Below are 20,142 nucleotides of genomic sequence, written 5' to 3' on the forward strand. Positions count from 1 at the left end.
CTGCCGGGCTCGCTGGCCGCGGCCAGATGAGCGACACTTTTAAAGGGTGGAAACAATCCATTTTCCAAAGCGATCATTTAAAGCACTTAGGCAATTATACACTTAAGATTAGCGTTAATAATTCACCAGCGCCGCGGCTACCACCGCGCCGGCCAGCATCGCCCCGGTCCCGTCCCCCTCCCCGCCGCCCCCAGCCCCGCGGCGGAGCGGCCGGCCCCGCATGCCGGCACTGGGGCCGGCCCGGGGGGAGCCGAGCCCCGGACGGGGGGGGGTCCCTGCGACGGGAGGTGGGAAAACTGCTCTTTGCTTTTCCCTTTCCCTCGGCGGCGGCTGAGCCGGCAGAGCAAACAAGCAGGAGGGGAAGAAAGGGCCGGCGGAGGCGAGACCCGTTTGTTTGTAAAGAAGTTTTATTTCCACATTTAAAAAAGGGGGGGGAAGGGGAGGGGAACGGGAGCGGGAGCGGCCGCGGCGCCCCGAGCCCCCCTCCCCGCGCCCCCCGCCCCGGCCGGGCCGGCCCCGGGATACAGACTGACAAGAATCACTTACACAAATACGCCCTCAGGGTTCACAAATAAATAATTCATATACATTTTGCGCACCGTATTTACATTTCGCCGCTTTTTCTTTTCTTTTTTTTTTTTTCTTTAAGTTACGGACGTCCCAAACTCTCGCTGCGGCGGGCGGGGGCCGCCAACCTGCCCCCCATCCCCCGGCCCTTCCCGTCGCCGGGGCCGGTGCCCCGGGGTCTGTGAGCCGGGGGAAGGCGGAGGGGGGGCTCCCCGAAGTCGCCCGTGGCAGGGGGGGGGCTCGGACCCCCCCCGGCAGTTCCTGGGGAGGGGGCGGAGAGGCAAAGGCCCCCCCGCAGCAGCCGGCCCCTGCCCGTGCTCCCGGCTCAGTCCCCGGCGGAGGGGAGGGCACCGCAGCGGCCCCGCTGCCCCGCGGGGGCACAAGGGGGTAAAGGCGGCGAGTGCCCCGCGGGGGGGGCGCAGCTCTGCCGGCTCTCCGTCCTGCCGAACCTGCCCTTGCTTTTTGCATTCTTTATATATATTTTAAAAAAGGAGGGGGGGAGGTCTCATTTATATATATATATATATATTTGGGGATGAGCGGGAGTCTGTCGCTTGCTCGCGGCCCCAGAGGTGGGGTGGCCCCCTTCAGCCCCCCACCCCGGCCCGGTGGGGTGCCGGTGGGGCTGCCCGGGCGGCCGGGGCTCACCGGGGCTGCGCGGCCCGGGGCAGGACGCCGGGCAGCGGGGGCAGGGGCGGCGGGGGCTCGCTGCCGCCCTGCAGTCCGTGGATGAGGATGCGGGGCACCAAGGGTCTCTGTAGGGCTGGGGGGGGCGCGCTGGGTCCGCGGTACAGGTAGAGAGCGGCGCCGGGGTCCAGGTTGGAGACCAAACTCTGCGGGTAGAAGTAGGGCGAGGGGAACATCCTCTGGAGGGCTGAATAATTGCCAGCCTCGGCCAGCAGCTCCAGGCCCACCGCCGTCTGCCTTTTCCACTTGGTCCTGGGGGACGACAAGCCGAGAGAGGGTGTCAAGGAGGGAGGGATGCTCCAAAAGCCGCCTCGGGCTCTTTTTACCCGTTGCACAACCCCATTCCCCGGGCTCTGCCTCCTTGTGCATCCCTTCTCCCCGTCCCTGGCTCCCGGGGCCGGTCCCCCCTGCACGGCAGGGACGGGATGGGGGGGACCAGCCCAGTGCAGGGGGTCGTAGACCCCATTAACGGGGCGAGGGAACTTCTCTCCCTGTCGTCCCCGCCGCGGCAGCCCGGTGTGAGCGCCCACGGAGCTTCCCCGGAGGCACCGGAGCCACAGCCCGGCCGGGATCCGCTGGCGGGGCGTAAATCCCTGCGATATAAATCGCGACAAACATTTCAGTCCCTCCCCGGGGTGTGAATTCCAGATTGCAGATTAACAGCAGATTAAGAATTGACATCTCGTGTGTGACACCGGGGGATCCTCCGCCCGGCAGCCCCGCCGCTGGGCAGGGATGCTGCTGCCGCCGCGATGCTCCGGCCCGGGGCCGCCGCGGCCCCACTCCGCCGCCCGGGGCTCCGGGACCCCTCCCCGGGCCGGGGCGGCTGCGGGTGTGGGGCAGCGTCCCGGGGCTTTCGTTTGCGGCATATATATATATATATATGCGCATATTTATATATTTTTAATATAGATATTTACATATTTATTTATTTATTTAATATATATGCATATATACGTACGTATAAGTATGTGTGATATATATGTGTATGTGCGGGATCTCATGGAGAAGCCCCGGCCCCGGGAACGGGCCCACGTCGGGCCGGGCTGGCCGTGGAGCCGGGCTGGGGAAGGGGAAGGGGCTGGGGGCACCGGCCCGGCTCCGGCGTGTCCTTGCGGAAGAGATTTGGGGAGGGGGTGGGGGGTGAGCGCACAGCCCACGCCGCCCCTAAACTCCCCCAAACCCCCGACGTGTTGATAAGTCGCGGATCTTTGCAGACAGCGGTGGTAATGAGGGAGAGGAGGGGTTAAAACCTGGGGGGAGCGAGGGGACGGGGTGGGGGCTGCGGCCGGGGGTCCCTCGTTTGGTGGCGGTGGCAATGGTCGGCGCTGGGGAAGCGCCGGCGGGGACGCCCGGGTAAATCCACTGAAGCCATCACGTCTCCAGCCCTTTTACAGATTTGTCGCTGAAGCGCTAAACCTATTTCCACCAGTAAATTATTCATCATAATAATAATTGTGTAATTACTGTAAGGGGTGTTAATTATTGATGCCCAAAGCAGTAATTGGTATCTATTATTAATGGGCCGATGTGTTATGCTGTTGTGTTTAGCTGGAAGCCCCGTCCTGCCTCCCCGGCTTTCTGGGGCTGGGGGCACGGATTGTCCCCCCCACTCCCGCCCCAAACCTGCCCTGCCCCGGCATCACTTTTCTCCCCCCAGCTTTGGGATAAAAGGCCCCCGGGGCGGGAGGGGACCCGCATCTTTCCTGCTGCCAGGAGGGACGGGGTGGCTGTGGGGTGCAAAAGCCCTGTCCGGTTTGGGGGTGCGGGGCCGGGGAGAGGGGCAGGACAGGACCCGGGCGCTGTGGGCAGGAGGGAACGGTGCATTTTTTACCTTCTGTTCTGGTACCACGTTTTCACCTGCGTGTCGGTGAGGTTGAGGGAGGCGGCCAGCTCCATCCTGTCCTGCACGCTCAGGTATTTTTGCCTCTCGAAGCTGCGCTCCAGCTGGGCCAGCTGATGGTCGGTGAAGGCGGTGCGGGCTTTGCGCGGCTTTTTCAGCCGCACCGGGGGGCTGTCCCGGGAGCTGGAGATCTCTCGGTCCCCTTCTTCTTTCACTGGGCCGAGAGGGAGGAAGAGAGGCCAGGTCAGGGCAGGAAGGGAAGGGGAAATACCCTCAAAAGAGTGGGGTAACGCACTGCAGCCATGAACCGGAGGAGAAGGGCTCAAGCACCGAGTCGGGCTCACGGCGCATTTGCTTTACAACCCCATAAATTTTAACCTCAGCTGCCCACGGGGGACTCCCGGGGTTCCCGAGCCGGGCCTGGACTTTTCCCGTCCCAGGGGCCTGGGAGCGGGGCCGGAGCGCCGGGCTGTGCTGCGGGGAGCCCCGGCCCGGCCCCGCCGCGCTCCTGCCCAGAAAAACCCCGCACGTCCCTCGCCCCGCGTTTCTCACGGGGCAGGACCCTGCTCTGGGTTTGTTCCCCAAAACCCAACGGCTTTCTCGATGCTTGGATAGTTTTTTTCTTTCCTTTTTCTCTCCTTTTTTTTTTTCTTTTTTAAACCCAAACCAAAACCAACCCAAAATGAAAATTTTACGCCCATATTTTTGGAGGGGAAAATCGCCGGGGTGATGCTGCTTCTCTCTCCTCGGAGAAGCCTCCATCCTCCCGGGAATGCTGCCGGGGCACGGATCAAACCTCCCTCTCCAGGGCGCACAACGAAATACTGGGGAAGGGGCTTCTCAAGCCCGTGTCCGTCCTGTTATTTAGCTTAAAAAATTCCGAATGAGACGGGCTGGCGGCGGTTCGTTCGCGCGGCCGGTACATACGCACCGGCGGAGCGACGCGGGAATTTACATTAGTAAGTGATGGGAAACATAGGAGCAGGGAAAAAAAAAAAAAAGGAAAAATAAATCCCTGTTAGTGCTCGCCTCCCTCATCCTCCTGGAGGAGATTATGTAGCAAAAAGGCTCAGTTTATACAATTCGGCGGCGTTTGGTTTTTTTGTTTTTGCTTTTTTTTGGTTTTTTTTTTTTTTTTTTTTTTTTTTACGGGGGTTTATGTTAAATTTACTGGTGGCGGGCGTTAGCAGGGACAGGGCTGTAGCCGAACGCGAGCTGATTTCTCTCTGTAGGAAGACAATAATCCGGTTAATTGAGCCACCGGGGAGCGAAATCCTTCAACCAGAAATCCCGGCTCTGGCCAAGCAGGCAGAGCCCGAGCCGGCGACGAGCCTTCGACCGCGGAGACCCGTCTCCGGTTCCCGGGGAAAGCGGCAGCTCCGGCACCGCCCGGGAAGGGGCCGGATCCGGACCGGGCAGGGCGGGGGGTCCCGGCTCCGCTCGCTCCCGGGAAAGGCCCGAAAGTTTGTGCGGAGTTTTCCGAGGAGAAAAGCCGCGTCCGGCCTCCAGCGCCCCGGGGAAGGAAAATCCCCCCCCGGCCCCCGGCATGGTCCTCGGCTCCTAAAAAGTTCCTGCTCGCCAAAGGGCTGCGCTCGGTGGCCGCGGCGGCTTTCCCGGCCGGCTCCGTCTCTCTCCCCTGGCTATTCCTAGCTTAAAAAAATAAATATATATATATATATATATATAAATATTACGGGGTTTTTGGCATTTTGGCATGGGCCAAATCCTGGCGCGCCACTGCGGGTTAGGCCTGGCTCCGCAGCCACTTTGCGGGGTAAATCAGGGGCGGTTTGGCCCAGGAAAGGCTACTTCCAAAGCAGAAAAAAAGGATCGTGTTGGGAGCGGGGTCGTTCACCCACTACCCCATTGAAGCGGTGTTTTTACCCTCATCTACGCGCTGTTTTTACCCTCGTTTAACATGTGGTTTCCTCCCTATTTAAGGTCTGGTTTCCCGCCCATTTAAACTATGTTTTTTACCCCTTTTAAACAGTGTTTTTTTCCCCGATTTAAGCCGCGTTCCACTCCCTAATTAAGGGTTGTTTTTCCTCCCATTTAAGCGGCTTTTTTACCGTGGCCGTGTCTGCCCCATGGCAGGGGCTGGCGAGGAGCCGAGCGCGGCTGCGGTAGCGGCCCCCACCCAAACCCGGCCCCCCCAGCCCGGGCTCGGCCGGCTTAGGGGGATGCGGGGAACTCGTGTTTCTTCTCCGCCTCCCTCGCTTCTACCGCGTCTCGGCGATTTGAGGAAAGGGGAGAAAAGCTGAAGGAATTCGGGGAGGGGGATGTAGGAGGCGAAAACAAAACGCCAAGGTGGGAATCGCGGCTGTTTTCAATCCCGGCCCTGGAAACCGGCGGAGCCGATCCCAGCCTTTCTCGCGGGTCGCTTCCAGCCCCGGCACCCGCCCGGGGCTCCGTCCTTCGTTCAGAGCGAAAATTCCCCCGCGGTGCCCGGCGGCTCCCGCCGCGTTTGGAGGCTCTTTTGGGCGAATATTTTTATCCCCATTAATCGGGTTTCAGCGCGGCAGCTCCGGGCGGGCCGAGGATGTATTTGCAGCCGGGCCGGGGCTCGGCCCGTCCCCCCTTTTCGTGCCAGCTCCCCCAGATTCAGCGGCCCTGTAAGGTGCCATCGCATCCCTTTTCTCCCCCCGAGCCGGGTCGCCTTGCCTTCCCTTCGCAAACACCCGGCAAAGAATTTCCCCAGGTGAAAGTTTTTGCAGGGGTGATGGGGGCGGGATGGGCGAAGGCACCTGGGATAAACTGCTCCGGAGGGCCAGGACCGACCCCATTCCCCCCCCTCCCCGTGCTGTTCCTGTGCCTCCCTCCGCCCCCGCTGCCGCAGGAAGGGAAGGGGCTACCAAGCCCCCGGCCCGGGGCGAGCAGCCGCCGCATCCAGCCCCTCTCCCCTCCGGCGCCATGGACGCCCGGGGCTCCCTGGCTGCCGTGCTCGTTTTTAAACCATCTCCGAAATAAAAATACAAATAATACAAATCGAATCAAACCCCGCCGACTTTCTTGTTCGTTTCTCACCGGAGCAGGGGAAATACCCGGCAATTCCGTGATTATTTTGTCTTTTTTTTTTTTCTTTTTTTTTTTTTTTTCTGGGCAGAAATGCGGCCCCGGTTCTCCTCTCCCCTTTCCCCGCGGGTAGGAACGAAACCGACGGATCTTCTCCGCGGAAACCAGCCCGGCGGATTCCCCGGGCGCTTTTGGCGAAGCACCGATCGCCCCAATCCCTTCCACCGGAACGAGCCCCACGGAGCCCCGAACCCCCAAGTTTTCCCAAGTTGGTGCCGATGCCGCTGTCATTTCGGGGGCGACCGGTGCCGCGACCCCCCCATCAATGGAGCCGTCTCCGCAGCGAGCTCCCGGCGCACCGGGAGGCTTCGGGGCCGCCGGAGGCTATGGGTCCGGGCCGCCCTGCCCGCCCTGCAAAGCCCAGCGGGGTGCGCGGCTCTTACCTTTGTACTCCGAGTCCGAGGAGGAGCTGCTGGTGCTTTTTTCCATTTTCTCCCTAAAGTCCTCGCCGGGCTTGGTGGGGATCCTGCCCGCCGGCTCCTGAGGTCCATTGGTGCTGGAGTAAGGCGCGCAGGCAGCCAGGGGCTTGCAGTCGGCCAGGATGTCTCTGATGAGGAAGGAGGAGGTGACGGTCCGGGACTGGGAGGGAGCCGAGACCTGTCCCGGCTGGAGGTGCGCATCCAGGCCCGGCCGCGGCCCCGCCGCCTCCAGGCACTCGCGGCCCGGCGAGCGGGGCGAGGGGCACCCGCTGCTGCCCTCCGAGCGGGGGCTCAGCTCCAGCGGGGACCGGCCGTCGCCCACCAGCGAGTCCCCCTTGGGCACGGCCGGACTGCCGGCTCGGTGGGAGAGGATGGAGTCGATCCCAAACCCGGTGGAGCCCTCCATGGCCCCCGCGAGGTGCCGGCGCTCACACGGGCATTGGCGGGGAGGGCGCGGCGGAAGCGGTTTGATAATGATAATTAACAATAACAGGAGGGGGGGAAAAAAGGCAAAAGAAAACAAGAAAAAAAAAAGTAAAATTAAAAAAAATATATTAAAAGAGCAAAGTTCAGCCTGCGATCCGGGCAACAATTGCTGCAAGGCTCTCCGAGGCGACGCGCGTTAGATCCAGGGCTGCTCCGTCTTCAGCATCGCGCCCAGCTGCACTCACAGACAGACAGACAGAAGAGGGGGGAGAGGGAGGCAGAGTCAAACTTTGGCCGCAAAGGGGGTGGGGTGGGCGGACGGACCCCAACCTCACCCGGGGTCCCGGCCCCTTACCCGGCCACCCCACCCTTGCCCGGAGCCGCGGCGGCGCGGGGCTGGGGGGCAGCCCGGGGTCTCCCAGCCGGAGGTGGGGAGGCAGCGATCGATAGTGGTGCTTCGCAGAGCCTTAACCACTTAATGATCCAGAAATCAATGGGGAAGGGCGAGGGGAGGGCGGAGGGGGTGGCCAGCCGTCGGGCCGCCGCGGCGCCCCCTCGCCTTCCCCGCCAACACCTCGGACAGCCCCGGGAGGGGAACGGGAGTCGCTCCGGAGCCGGCGGCGCCTTCAGCACGTCGGACAGAGCCCGGCGCCGGAGTCACTCCGGAGCCTTCAGCACCTCGGACAGCGGCAAGAGTGCCGCGCCCTCCGCGGGGGGGGAACGGGGGGAAATAGGGAAAATGGGGGGAAAAAAATGAACTTGTGCCACTCCGGCTCGGGGAACCAGGCGCCCTCCCCGCCACCTCTCCACCCCCCCCGGTGTGAACGCGCCCATTGGCCGCGAGGTGTTTTGGGGGATGTCACTCCCCCGGCGGCGACACCTTGCAGCTTGATTAACGGGAATTAATTGCCGCCCGGATCCCCGCGCTTTCCGGGCGGTTTCCGCCCTCTTTTGCTGTCATTATCCCGCTGATGGGGCTCGTAATGGGGTGATTAGCAGCGGGGGGGGGCAAGGAGGGGAGGCGGGGAGGGGGTTGCCGAGGGGTTGCTGCTTTCTGCTCGCCTCCCCCCGCAATTAGCCGATCTGCCGGTCCCTCCCAAGCAGGGAAAGTTTTGCTGGGTGTTAGAATTTAAAAAAAAAAAAAAAAAAAAAAAAAGAAAAAGAAAAGGAAAAGCACCGAAACCTTCCCCAAAGCCCCAGCACAGAGGCGGCTGCTCTGAGCCCGAGATGAGCCTGGGAGCTGCGAATTTCGTTGAATCCCCTCGAAATCGGTTGTGAACGAGCGGACGGGTCCTTTAGCGCCGGCGGACGCGGGGCCAGCGGGCAGCCAGCGCTGCCGCACGGCGGGGACCGGGCATCGCCCCCGCCCGCCGCGGCGGAGCCGGGGCCGCTCTTCCCGCTCTCCCAGCGCCCAGCGACCGTACCTACTGGTGCAACTGGGAAGGGACCGCGCACAGGGCGGATTTTTCCTGCCGTCAACCCCGTTTTAAATAAAACCCCAATAGCTCCAGACCGGGCGGACAGCCCTGCCCGCTCCCTGCCCGTTTCTCTCGCAGACACCAAGTTTCCTCCCTCCCGCCCCGTCGGGGGATTTTGCTGCTGTTGATCTCCGGAACTGGCTCCCACCTTCCTCCCGGTCAGAGGGACTCCTGCCTCCTCGGGGGTTTATTTAGGGGCTTTTCCTGGGGGTAGACCCTTCGCCGCGGAGATGAGGAAAATGTCCACACCCGGGTGCGCGAAGCTGCGCCACTTTGAAGAGATGTCGCTGGTTATTTCTCAAATACTCGATTTCCTCTCTTCTCCCCCTTCCCGGACAGGCAGCTGCACCTTGTCCCTCTTCCAAAGCCGCCCTTGGCCGGCAGCTTGGAGGCGATCGAGAAGGGCTCCCCCCCCGGGAAGCCCGGCTGCCAGCTGTCGGGCAGCGGCGCAGGCAGGGCCCCCAGCACCTCCTGCCCTCGGCCCTGCAGGCTCGGGGCCGGCTGGGATCGGGGCAGAGGAACAAAAGATCTTTACAGGAGGATAAGACCAGGGACAAAATCAGCATCAGCCCCGGTCCCAGCCTGCCCCCACCCTGTCGTGCAACACACTGGGCACAGGGGGCTGCTTGTCCTCCCTGTCCCTTGTGAAGGACCCCTGCTGCCGCTCGGCCCCGTCTCCCTCCCAGCACGAAGGTGCTGCCCCGGTGCCAGGAACCTGGGGACAGGCTGATGGGTCCTGGTCTGCTGGGGGTCCATTTTGCATCGTCTGCCTCCCCAGGCAGGGTTGGCCCAAGCTCCGCTTTGGGCTGTCCCAGAGCTACAGAAGTGCAGGAACTGGTCCCGGTACGAAATGGGGCAGAGATCCCGATGGGGTTTCCCAGCTCTTTGCAGTGTGACTGTGTTGGCTCATGGGTCTGGCAGCCTTGCTGTCCTACCCCATTTGGGATGGAGATTGGCACTGAGACTAGGACCAGGGCTGAGGTTGTGTTTGGGACCAAGAATGGGATCGGAAGAGGGAGCGGGGCTGGCATCAGGAGTGGGTTTAGAATCGGGATTTGGATCAGCCATGCAGGCACAGGTTTCAGTTGGTGAGTCTACTGCTGTATTTCCTTCTCTTGAATAAAGCACCTGCCTTCAAACAACCACAAGGAAGTTTCCAGATTAGATGCACTCACTGATGCTGTGCAAGATTTTGGGGGCGTATGTGTATGGGGTCCAATCCTCGTTCCTAAGCAGACGATATATTTTGCTATCCCCAGCCAAGGCCCTGGGGACAGACGGTCACTCCCAGGCCACAGTTGGAGCTCCCAGCAGCTACAGATGCACTTGCTACTCATGTTCTAATGTTGGTGTGGCTGACATATATAAAAATGAATTATTATTATTATTATTATTATTATTATTATTATTATTATTATTATTATTATTATTATTATTATCATTATTATTATGTCGTTTCAGAACTAGACTCCCCAAGGCAGAAACATGCCCCATTCTGCCCATATGTGGTGTCCCCCCCGTACATCACTGGACCCTGGAGAAGTGGCTTCCAAATGATTTTTCCGTGGCTCTCAGCACAGGTAGGAAATCCTGTGTGCAGACAACCAGCCAGCGTCCGCTGCCTTCCTTGTGCACATCTGCCTTTAAAACCCATTTCTTAGTCTGTAGTCTGTTTCTGTTCACAAACAACAGGCAGGGACAAGAAAAGAGGAGAACCCTGATGCCAGTTGCTTTTCCACTCACCTCCTCACAAGTCCCAGTCGCACCCCAGGGTTGGCTCTAGGACTCTGACAGCTTCGGGAGCTGCTGTGCATCCCATCTTGCCGACAGACAGGGTCAGGCACTTCTGGCACCAGTGGCCAGTGCGGGTTTGGCCATGAGGCCATGAGGCAGGGTGTTCCTGGAGGGTTGGGGTGTGGGGAGAGTCCTGACGGGGCTGGGGGACGTCAGGGACTGGCCTCCATGTCTGGGCCAGGGGACGAAGGGCATGGTCTGCAGTGGGGGGCTGTAGCAAGAGCTAGTTTAGAATTATCTGCTGGGGGCGCATCGACTGGTATCCTGAAGGGGTCTGGTTTAGGGAGGAAAATCCCCGGAGGCTGTTGTACTGAATTTCTCTCTGAACCCAAGCTGCGTGCTCGGAAAGGCCATGCCCAGGCAGGCGCAGAGAGGGATGCTCAGCAGCGTCAGGCTTCGGCGGGATGCGCCGGTAGCGAAATGAACGGATCTTCATGAGAGGGAGAAGGGTAGGGCGGCTCGGGGTGGGGGAAAACGGCAGAAAGAGGGGGCGATAGTCAGCCGGCGGGTCTCAGCGACGGGGAGGAGCAGGGCCCGGCGGCGGGGAACCTGCAGCAGCGTTAAAACCCCCTTTACCAGTGGGTGTCACTGCAGGACAAGGAGCGTCCGGCGCCACAGGGCGGCCGGGGCTGCGCGGCGGGTCGGGACCCCGGCACCGGGCTCTGCCGGCACGGCCGGGGCAGTGGGGAGCGGAGGGGGATGCCCGGTTTGCGGCTCGGTTGTGCCCCACAGCGAGCCTGGCCACGGGCTGGGGGCGGCGGGGAGCGGCGCCGCGATGGGGACGAGTCCGAGGTGGCACCGTGGGACTCCGGGCGTTTGGGGCGCGGCTCTGCCCAGGATTTCGGGGCGCAGTGGGGCAGGTCTGTTGGCTACAAGCCCCACGCAGCGGTGTCTCCTCCTGAACACACTGTGTTTGACTCGGCTGTTGTTTTCTGGCTTTCTGGTCTCTTTGGTGGCTTCTTGGATTATCCCAGATCTGCAGGTCTGCGTGGGCTTGGTTCACACTGTGTTTGTTTGCCAGCCCTTTTCCGGGGATGCAGGACTCGCTGGAGATGCTTCCTTCCCTCTGCACGCCCCGGGGACCTGAGCAGTTGCTGCAGATGCTGTGGCTGGACCAAGAGCTGCACATGGCTCCCCACAGGCAGTAGGGCAAACCTTTGCCGGGGTTTCTCACACACTTGTACACACTGTCATTTTTAGCAAGACAAGTCATTTAAGGGCCGGCTTTCTTCCCCCGTAGGGAGGTGGGAAAAGTCTCTTGTTATAGTGCACCTCTGCCAGCATGGCAAACCCTACTGTTACCCTCCTAGTTATTTTAGATGGGTTTTATTTAGAGGCCTTTACTAAAAAGAGAGAACTAAATACAAGGGTTTCCCTGGTGTGGAGCAGGTGATTTCTTTCCTCCCTCAGCTCAGGTGTGCGCAGGGTGGAGTTTGCTACAGCTGCTTCCTTATATAAAGGGCAGGTTGAGGCACAAGTTTCCCCTAAGGAGGGAGTGCTGGAAATACCAGAGCAGCTGGTGCGGAGTCTTCCTTGTCCTGGGAGAGGTAGGAAAAGCTGCCCCTGCAGTTCACTTTGTTCTTGTGTCTTGAGCGATGGAGTTTAATGTTATGAAACGCTCTGATCTTTGAGGTTTGGGTTTAAAAGTTTGGTTGGAAGTCAGGTGGGGGACAGGCCCCGGGCTCGGTGTGGCTTATTTGTGTCCCTTGGTTGCTGGTGGGCCTGCATAGGAGGGCTAGGCTAGCCCCAGTGCCGAGGCGTGTGGGGCAAAGTCATGCTGGGCACATCCACCCCTCTGCGGTGCTTGTTACCGGCTCCTTCCTGAGCTGGGGATACAGTGGGGCTGCCCAGGATGCAGATGTCACCCCCTTGGAGCATGGCCCTGGCGTGCACAGCTGAGCTCTCTGAGTGCCAATGGGATAAGGAATACGAAGACTGAAAGCTAACATTGGACTTAAGGATTATCTGGTGCAATCTGAGATTTAACAGTAGATGTGAGAATCAGACTACTTAGAAGTAATTAAATATTATATAACTAAAGCAATCACAGTTATTACTCAGTGGTATTTTCTTAAGATGAAATACCCTGTTGGGAGGAGATGGATTTTAATGTGTTGGCACCTGTCTGAGCCTCTGCTGTCACCTGTTGGTGACCTGGCTGGGGTTTGGGTGCTGTGATGTTGAGTTGGTGTTGGTGGAGTTTGAGCTTGTTTGGCAGCTCCTTGGAGAGGTTCAGCCCTGAGGGACACCAGGCACCAGCAGCTGTTTGAGGGCGAGTGTGGAACCGGCTGGGGCTGTCTTCAAGCGAAGGTGTCGCTCTGCGGTGAGGCCTTTGTTTGGCGGAGCGCTTGAAGCAGGTGTTTGGATGCCTTCACACAGGCAAGGGCTTTGCTGAATCAGGCAGTGATGGGAAGCTTGTTTGGCAACGCAATGAGAAGGACTAATGGATTATGAGATATTATAGACTTGATATTGAGTGGGCTATGATTGTGTTTAATATATTTGTTCAGAACAGACAGTGAAGGCAACTGTCCTGCTTTCCCTGTGGGGCTGTACTGGTGCGAACACGGCCCTGTTCCCGGTGTGAGAGTTGTTACCTTGAGCACAGTGAGAATCGTGGTGATCAGACAGGGTAAGGTGGTGTGCATCTGACGTGAAGCAATGAACAGGCTGAGACAGAATCATTCCCCTCATATTTATGATGCATTTGGCTATATCTGCATTAATGTAACTTTTTAAAACAAGAGAGAAATCCTGTTGCCTATGGCTATTGCAGGGTCGAAGGGCTGTGATGCTCAGCACGGTGCTGCGGTCCCACTGTGTCTCGCAGGCACTTCTCAATGGGAGGCACTGAAAGCCTTTTTACGAGCATCACGGTCTGGAAAAGTACTGAGATGAGGCCCAACCTATAAGGAAAGGAGCAGACAGAGGATTGGTTACAGCCGGCCAAAGAAAATAGGTTGTAGCACAAACAGGGAAGAGACTGCAGATTAGCGCAAGGGGTTTTGCCTGTCTGGGAGACGTTGCTCCAGCTGAAGTTAAAAAATTAACCTGTTTAAAATGAGAACTACTTTTCTGATTGACTTCAGGATATTTATTCTGCTCTAGCAACAAGATCCTGTAGTCCTACTATGGTGCGTCGGTTGTCTGACACTTTCAAATACTGGCATGCCTTAAGATGGACCCTGAAATAAATGACTTATTTTCTACAGCACAGGACGTGTGTGCTGCACTGAGGGGCTGGGATGGGCTCAGAGCTGCCGGGGAAGCCCCCACTGGGGTCAGGGACTCGCGCATGACCTGCCCAACAAACACACGAGCAGCCTCTCCCCAGGAATCGCCTTTGAGGTGGGAGGGGGTGAAAAAATGCCCCTGACAAATAGACAAAGGGGAAGTCACCTGGGGAGGAAGGTCCAGGGGCCCTTTGGGGTGAGCGGTGGGTTTACGCAGAGCCGCATGCGGCAAACCGATAGAGTAGGTGCGGAGTTACTGGGATGCGGGAGCGTCTTCATGCACAGAGTGGGATCACCGCGGGGGCCCACGGGCTTTACCTGCCCTGACACAATTCCTGGTGCCATTCATCTGCCTCGTGTGGATGTGCCGAGCTGCCTCCCGCTTCCCCCACCCTGCTCAGGCTGGCTGGGCGTCAGGTTTTGCGTATGTAAAAATACACAGCAGTCTTTGCCCTGAAAAGCTAGCTAGTGATCTCATTAATCAAGACAAACAAAGCGTATTTAGCTATTCCCCCTCTCTGGAGGAAGGCGTTCAGGTACTTAAATATGCATTTGAGTGCTAACTTCAGACAGTTGTTTCTGGATGTTTTTGCTTTCTCACAAGCAGCAGCAGTGACATAACCCCTCTCCGGGAGGGAAAGGCAGGGGAGGCACAACCATGGGCTGCTGAAGTAGGTGGGCAGCCCCCGGGAGCTGTCAGGGACAATCCCCAGCTGGGCCAACTCCAGTCTCCCATTAAAGATGCAGGAGTTTCTTCCCTCAAAGCTGGGATTGTTAGAAAAATCCAGTCCCTTGCAGATAAGGACAGCTGAGCTGCTTCTCTCGAGTGTGCCTCTGCCCTCCCCAGCGTGCTCCCTGCCCACCAGTGCTGGGAGCTGGGCAGGGGGAAATTTCTGCCTGGGACTGGGTTGAAGCCAGAGGGGAGGAAAGGGCAGTTTATTCACTCCAGTCTTGGTACAGCTCCCGGGTGAGAAGTGTCACACTGAGCCACAACTGGGAGTAATTAAAATTAGCAGAGCCCTTGACAAAGTTGTGAGGGATGCCAGCTTCTGCCCTCAGCATGAGTGGGAAGCACCAGGTGTAGGACAGGGGACAAGTGCTATTTTAAAAAATGAGAAACCCTCTTATAATGAGGGACAGTTGAGAAGTACGGATTAGTCCCAGGCCAGTAATTAGAGTCAAGATAAGGGTGTCCTCGGGCCAAAGGTCTTATTATGACAGAGACTGGTGTTGAGAAGTCAATGCCAGTGATGAATCTCTGATTCTCTGGCATCTCTGATTCTTCTAATTCATATTTTAAATGATGAACCCAAAGGCACTTCCTCTAGAGACAGCTGATGATCTTTGCCATTACTCTGATGTGGTTACGGGCTGTTATGCCAGGATTTAGTCTGTATCGTGGGTTTGGAGCACTGGCTGTAGCAGGACAGGGGTATAGTTTGTAGGCACAAGCTTGGTGGTTTTCCTTGCAGGGTGATGGAACCACAATGGTTTTCAGCTGCTGATTAGAAGCAGTGTTTTGCTATTGTTTTTTGCACTTGTTATTGACAACTTAAAACCTGCAGGACACTTGCAGCTGGGATGTTGTAATGTCAGTGCTTGCTTCAAAGAATTAGAGGGGCAATAAAAAAAAACCCTTATCCCTCCTAAAACTTAAATATGTATTTGAGGGTTATTTTTGTTTGGGTTTCTCAGTTACAATAATATTTTAAGTTGGAAGGCCGTAAATGATCACTTGTCAAGCATTGACACAGCCACGTGCATGTTGGAAGCAGAAGCAGGTGTGTTAATGGAAGGCTAATAAACGGCATGTGAGAGGCAGAAGCTGGGCTGGTAGCGGGAAGGCAGGGCTGAGCCGATACAGGTCGGCAGAGCTCCTCTGACAGCAGCAGAGCGCACCCCCCAGAGACCGACCGGGGCTTTGTGGGTGCTGTTGAGCTTGTTGCCGTTGAGGTGGGTGCTGGGGTGTGGGTGCTGTAGCTGCTGGGCACTGTGAGCACCCGCGGGGGGTCAGTGAGGTTAGCTCCTGGGGGGGGCAGATGAGTCATCCTGGGAGGGGGGGAAGTTTTAATTGGATTGAATGGTTTGTGGGAGGTGTTGAGAAGGAACCCATGCAAAGGGCTGAAGCAAACACCAGGCTCTCCTCTGGCCCTGGAAGGATCCCCGCTCGGCTGCAGGGAGATGTGGCTGCCCCCGCGCCTCTCCCAGCACCTGCCTGGCTCTGCCGCCTGCGCAAAGCAGCTCCCCAGCCTGCTGCGATTTTTCACTGTAACAACAAAGCTGCCCCTAGACTCAGCCTAGTTTTTCCGTCATCCATTTGATCGAATCCTTTTAGCGGGTGACAAAACACTTTCTTGAGCTCTCTTTACAGGAAACCAATCTCCATTCCTTTATAAAAACCTCCCTCATTTACAAGAGTCTAACAAATCCTGGGCCTTTTAAGTCCTCTCCTGTTTTGTTCCCCCCCCCTCCCCCCCCCAAAACAACACAAAACAACAGTGCCATGTTTGTAGATTTTTTCAGGGGGGAGGGAGGAGGGAATAAAATACACAATACGGAGAGAGGTAGGGTGTACACACAGACGCACACCGCGCCGAGCATCCCCGTACAGGCAAAAACCGCGCGCGCACATCGAGATGCAAATGATTTCCGTGAAGCTATCGCTTGTAAAGCTTGACAGAAAATAATGAGAAACACTAAATCTTTTATAAGGTCAACACTCAAGCAGCTGTCAAACAAGAAAAGAATTTAGCGAAAGATCCGCAAAAACTTCCATCGCCTCATTAAATCCAACAGGGCCGGGGCCCGGCGTGGTGAGGAGGCACCGGGGCGCCTCCGTTTTGTGTCAGTAATTTGCGGCGGAGGAAGAGGGAAGACGAAACAGCCAGCGCCGAAGGGGCCTTGGGGGAGGCTGGGGAATCGTTAGTGCGCCAGGAGCGGCCTCGGCTCCTAATTGGAAGCATTGGGCATTATCAACGGAGGATTTGCCTCGCCTCCCTGACAGCTCTCTAGGCCTGGAATGATAGCCCACTTGTCAGTGTAAAAGACCATTAAAAACAAACCATTTTGATTTAATTGGAGGCGGTGCGCTGGGGGCCCAGGTGAGGCGCTTCATCAGCTGATGTTGGCTGCTGATGCCTTTTTCCCCCTGTATTGATGGCTTTTTTTTTTCTCCCCTCCCTTTCAAAAACTGTCTAGGAAAGAGAAAGAGGTGCTGAAAGATCCTTCACAGCTGCACTGAGAGCGGCTTTCAATAGGGTTGTCAACAAATGCCATGACAAGTTAGAGAGAGGCAGGTATTTTTAAAACAGACGTTATTCTGTCCAAGATGAGCTGCGCTCGGAGGTGTGTGTTGGATTATTAGGGTTACAAATACTGTGGCTTTTCCTGGCGGCACTGCGCTTAACCAGTTTAATGAATGGCGTTGATTTTTCTCTCCCCACCTTTCTAATTCCAAGAATGTAGGGAAATTTAGGACAAGAGAGTCTGGGATAAATGGTCTTTATTTGCTTCAAACCCAGGAAGGTTTTGAGAAGTGCTCAGCAATTTTGGCTGCTGTATTTAATGCCCCATGGAGATTTGGGAGGTGTTTTGTGTTTTTTTTTTTTTTCCTCCTGAAAATAAGGGCCACAGATGTTTGCTGGGGTTCACTGGTCACTTGGTCTGGGCAATAGCGTGAGTAAAGGAGAACTAACCCACTGGAGCTGTAGCCCAGTGTGTGGCCCCCTTGGCAGATGTCCCGGGGTCGGGCCAGTGCTGGCAGCTTTCACACTGTCCTCGTGTGTTTGAGATTTGAATCTTGACCCTTTTCATGCCAGGCAAGAATTTTACTTCAAACTAAGCTGTCTGTTGGTAAATAGCATCTCTGCAGAAGGCAGAATAGGTCCATGAATGAAACTCCAAGTCCACTTAAAAAGCACTTCTGTGGATTTGTGTAGGAAAAAGTAGGTAGCACCGAAAGTAACAGCAGGGGCTCACCTGTAACCCAACACAGCGTGTGTGGTTTTACTGTGCTGCAAGCACTCCATATTTGTTCCTTCACGGGTGAATATCTCCATTACGGGAATGGGCATTGGTTGCCAACAGTGGCTTGTGCTGCCTTTGGACACCAGGGCTTGGATGTAGGTGGGACCTGCCCTGGAGATGGCCCAGGCTATAAGGCTGCACAGGGAGGGGTGGTGGTTTCTTGCATCAACCTGGAGATGTTGGAGAGCAGTGAAAACAGCAGAGGAATGGTGGGTTATGTCTGAGGGAGACACGAGGAGGGGCTGAGCATGGCAGAGGACAGAGTAAGGTTGTGATGGAGAGGCTGAGCATCCAGGTCACATGCAAAGGGATACTGGGAAAGGTTGGACCAAGGAAATGCTTCACAGTGATTTGAGCAACTGCATTGCTGGAAGCTTCAGCTGTTGGGCAAAATAAGAAAACCTGCAGGAATCTGCAAGAAAATGTAGTGATAGTGACTAGGGTCTGGAGCCTGGAGTCACAGAATGGCTGTGGTGTGGGAGGTGACATCTCTGCTGTGGTCCCAGTGGAGGTGTGCAGGGATCATGCCTGGGTAGCTGGGTCTCTGCTGACTATTTGGTACCCTGCAGGGTATTGTATTTTATTTTTTCTTTTTTGCATTGTTTCCTGTTGTAGACAGGTCAGCACTGAAGGCTGCTGGTTGTCGCTGCTGGGCTGGGACCTACCAACTCATGTCACTTGGGCCACTGAACAGCCATCGGGTGACACTGATTTTTTTTTTTTTATATTTGGTCAGCCAAAATCCCAGCTGAAGGGAGGTTTGACCATGGTGACAGAAAGCCCTTGAACTCATTGCTTTATTCTTTAAGCACTATTTAGGCTACAGGAGACAAGTTTTATGACACTCCAACTCCATGAAGTTTTGCTGCCCTCAGACCTGGGAGGATAAGTGCTGTATCTGAAAAGCCAGCCCGCCGTGCGCCGCGCATATCGAGCCTAGGTTATTTAAGCAGAATCTATGGCTTTTCTGACAAGACAACAGTTGCAAGATTACATGAGCTGTGCTTGTCAGTTCAGCTCTTTAGACAAAAATAGAGGTAAGGCATTAAAAAAAAATGTGGAACATTTTTTTGTGTATGTGTTAAACCTCAACTGTTAATTCTGATGAAGGATCAGGCTGTGAGCAGATATCGGATCCCTGGTGAGAATCAAATTCTGGAGCCCAGAATTTTGCTGCAAAGTTTATACAGTGGGGACTCCTCTAATTACTTTCAGTGGAAATTTACCTGACAGAGCTTTCCCAGGTAACGCAAGGCATACGCAGGAGAGCCGCTCAGCCGTTGACAGAGCCTTTGATTTTGTGCCAGGTTGCAAATTAAGTCTTTTGCCAAGGTACCCGAACACTTGCTCGTCAATTGCTTATCGCTTATTCATATCGCGCATCGAGCGCAGCTCGTTTCATCTGCTCGGGAAGGCAGCGCATGTTGACAAAAGTGTTGTCCAAAGTTGCAGCATTTTCTTTCCTCCTCCTGTTTGGTCAAGTAAACAAGACTATTCTCCCTGGAAAGCCACCTTGAATGTCTCTGCTGGTTGGAATTCTCTAATGAGCAAAGGAAAAATCCTGGTGGGTGTCAGTGGCACATGGTGCATGGAGCTGTTTTGACACATGGGTGAGTTCCGTCCTACATCAGTGCTGCGTGAGGTGTCGTTACCAGAATCCTTCTGGACGGCCTTGACAGAGCCCTGGAAATCTGTTGTGGAGTAGCAAGTGTTGACTTGCTGGTTTGGATTGTGCCTACCAAATACTCAGCCGGAGGTAGCTGGAGCCTCACCCAGGGCTGGCACAGGCAAGGCTGTGGGGATGCTGTATTTCGGCACCAACATCCTTTCCAGAGTTTGGTTGACACCACGGACACCGTCCTGCCTGGACCAGCATGATGCTAGCGTTGAGTGACATGGGGACAGGACACTTCCCATGAGCATGGCGGCAGGAGTATTTATTTATGTCCATGCTACCTGCCTGAGGTATGGTCCCCAGGGAATGTAGTCTCACATCTACAAATAAGTGAAGTCTTGGTGCACAGTTCCAGCCATGTTGGCAAAACCTGAGCCCAGGAATTATGTCACTGCAGGCAGAGGCCATTTGCCTTGAGGGGTGACTGAGGAAGAGGAGGGCAGTAGAAGCACCTTGCTGAGGTGAGTAAGGAGTTAACTTCTGTTTGGTTTTGTACAAAAAAACCCCCACCACAACCAAAGAAACCCAACTGCAGTCAGGACATGACTGTCTCCCTTTGACCTGTTTGTCTCAGCCCAGGGCCCAGGAGACCACGTGCCAGGTCAGTCCTTCAGAGCGAGATGCAGAGCAGGAGCGATCACCCGGTGTGGGAGAGCCTGCAAATCACCCGGTTAGCTGAATAGAGCAGACCATTATTCTAAAGCAGTGGGGCTGAAACCTAAATCCAAATGAAAATATAGTCTATTTGTCTATACTTTACTGACTGAATGACTACGTAATGTCATGCGGCCCTGGCAATGCAGGGAGCAAGCAGAGGCAGTTAGCGGGGAGGGCAAAGCTCCTTTGTTTTCTTCTCTTCCACTCCCTTCACATGCTCTAGCATGGTGCCAGGAGATTGTCTTACGGGGACCGACTGGAAGGT

At 56.4% G+C, this 20,142-nt stretch overlaps 2 protein-coding genes across 3 annotated transcripts in view; both read right to left on the reverse strand.

The window, feature by feature from the left end:
• Window positions 1–274: 274 nt before the first annotated feature.
• BARHL1 (BarH like homeobox 1) lies at window positions 275–8,850 on the reverse strand. Of its 2 annotated transcripts, XM_063353324.1 has the most exons (4): window positions 8,641–8,850; window positions 6,553–7,249; window positions 3,089–3,311; window positions 275–1,506 (listed from the first exon to the last, which is right to left on the reverse strand). In XM_063353324.1, exons 2-4 carry the CDS (start codon window positions 6,992–6,994, stop codon window positions 1,212–1,214), a joined length of 960 nt encoding a protein of 319 aa, XP_063209394.1. In that variant the 5' UTR covers window positions 6,995–7,249; window positions 8,641–8,850; the 3' UTR covers window positions 275–1,211. The 2 variants fall into 2 exon arrangements, with proteins under 2 accessions (XP_063209394.1, XP_063209393.1); XM_063353323.1 differs by lacking the exon at window positions 8,641–8,850 and having other exon boundaries at window positions 6,553–7,958.
• Window positions 8,851–12,993: 4,143 nt separating this feature from the next.
• Window positions 12,994–20,142, reverse strand: part of CFAP77 (cilia and flagella associated protein 77) — a 61,622-nt gene continuing 54,473 nt past the window's right edge. Inside the window, exon 6 of the mRNA XM_063353252.1 lies at window positions 12,994–13,192. Within this exon, the coding sequence (XP_063209322.1) occupies window positions 13,124–13,192 (69 nt within the window). The 3' untranslated portion in view covers window positions 12,994–13,123. The remainder of the gene's footprint in view (window positions 13,193–20,142) is intronic.

The sequence above is a fragment of the Chroicocephalus ridibundus genome, chromosome 15 (assembly GCF_963924245.1).
Source record: "Chroicocephalus ridibundus chromosome 15, bChrRid1.1, whole genome shotgun sequence".
NCBI classification, from domain to species: Eukaryota; Metazoa; Chordata; class Aves; order Charadriiformes; family Laridae; genus Chroicocephalus; species Chroicocephalus ridibundus.

Coding starts and splice junctions, on each gene's coding strand:
- BARHL1 (XM_063353324.1), bottom strand. CDS start 6,994: ATGGAGGGCTCCACCGGGTTTGGGATCGACTCCATCCTCTCCCACCGA. Junction 3,312..6,552: donor CTCGGACTCGGAGTACAAAG/GTAAGAGCCGCG, acceptor CTCTCGGCCCAG/TGAAAGAAGAAGGGGACCGA. Junction 1,507..3,088: donor ACGTGGTACCAGAACAGAAG/GTAAAAAATGCA, acceptor GTCGTCCCCCAG/GACCAAGTGGAAAAGGCAGA.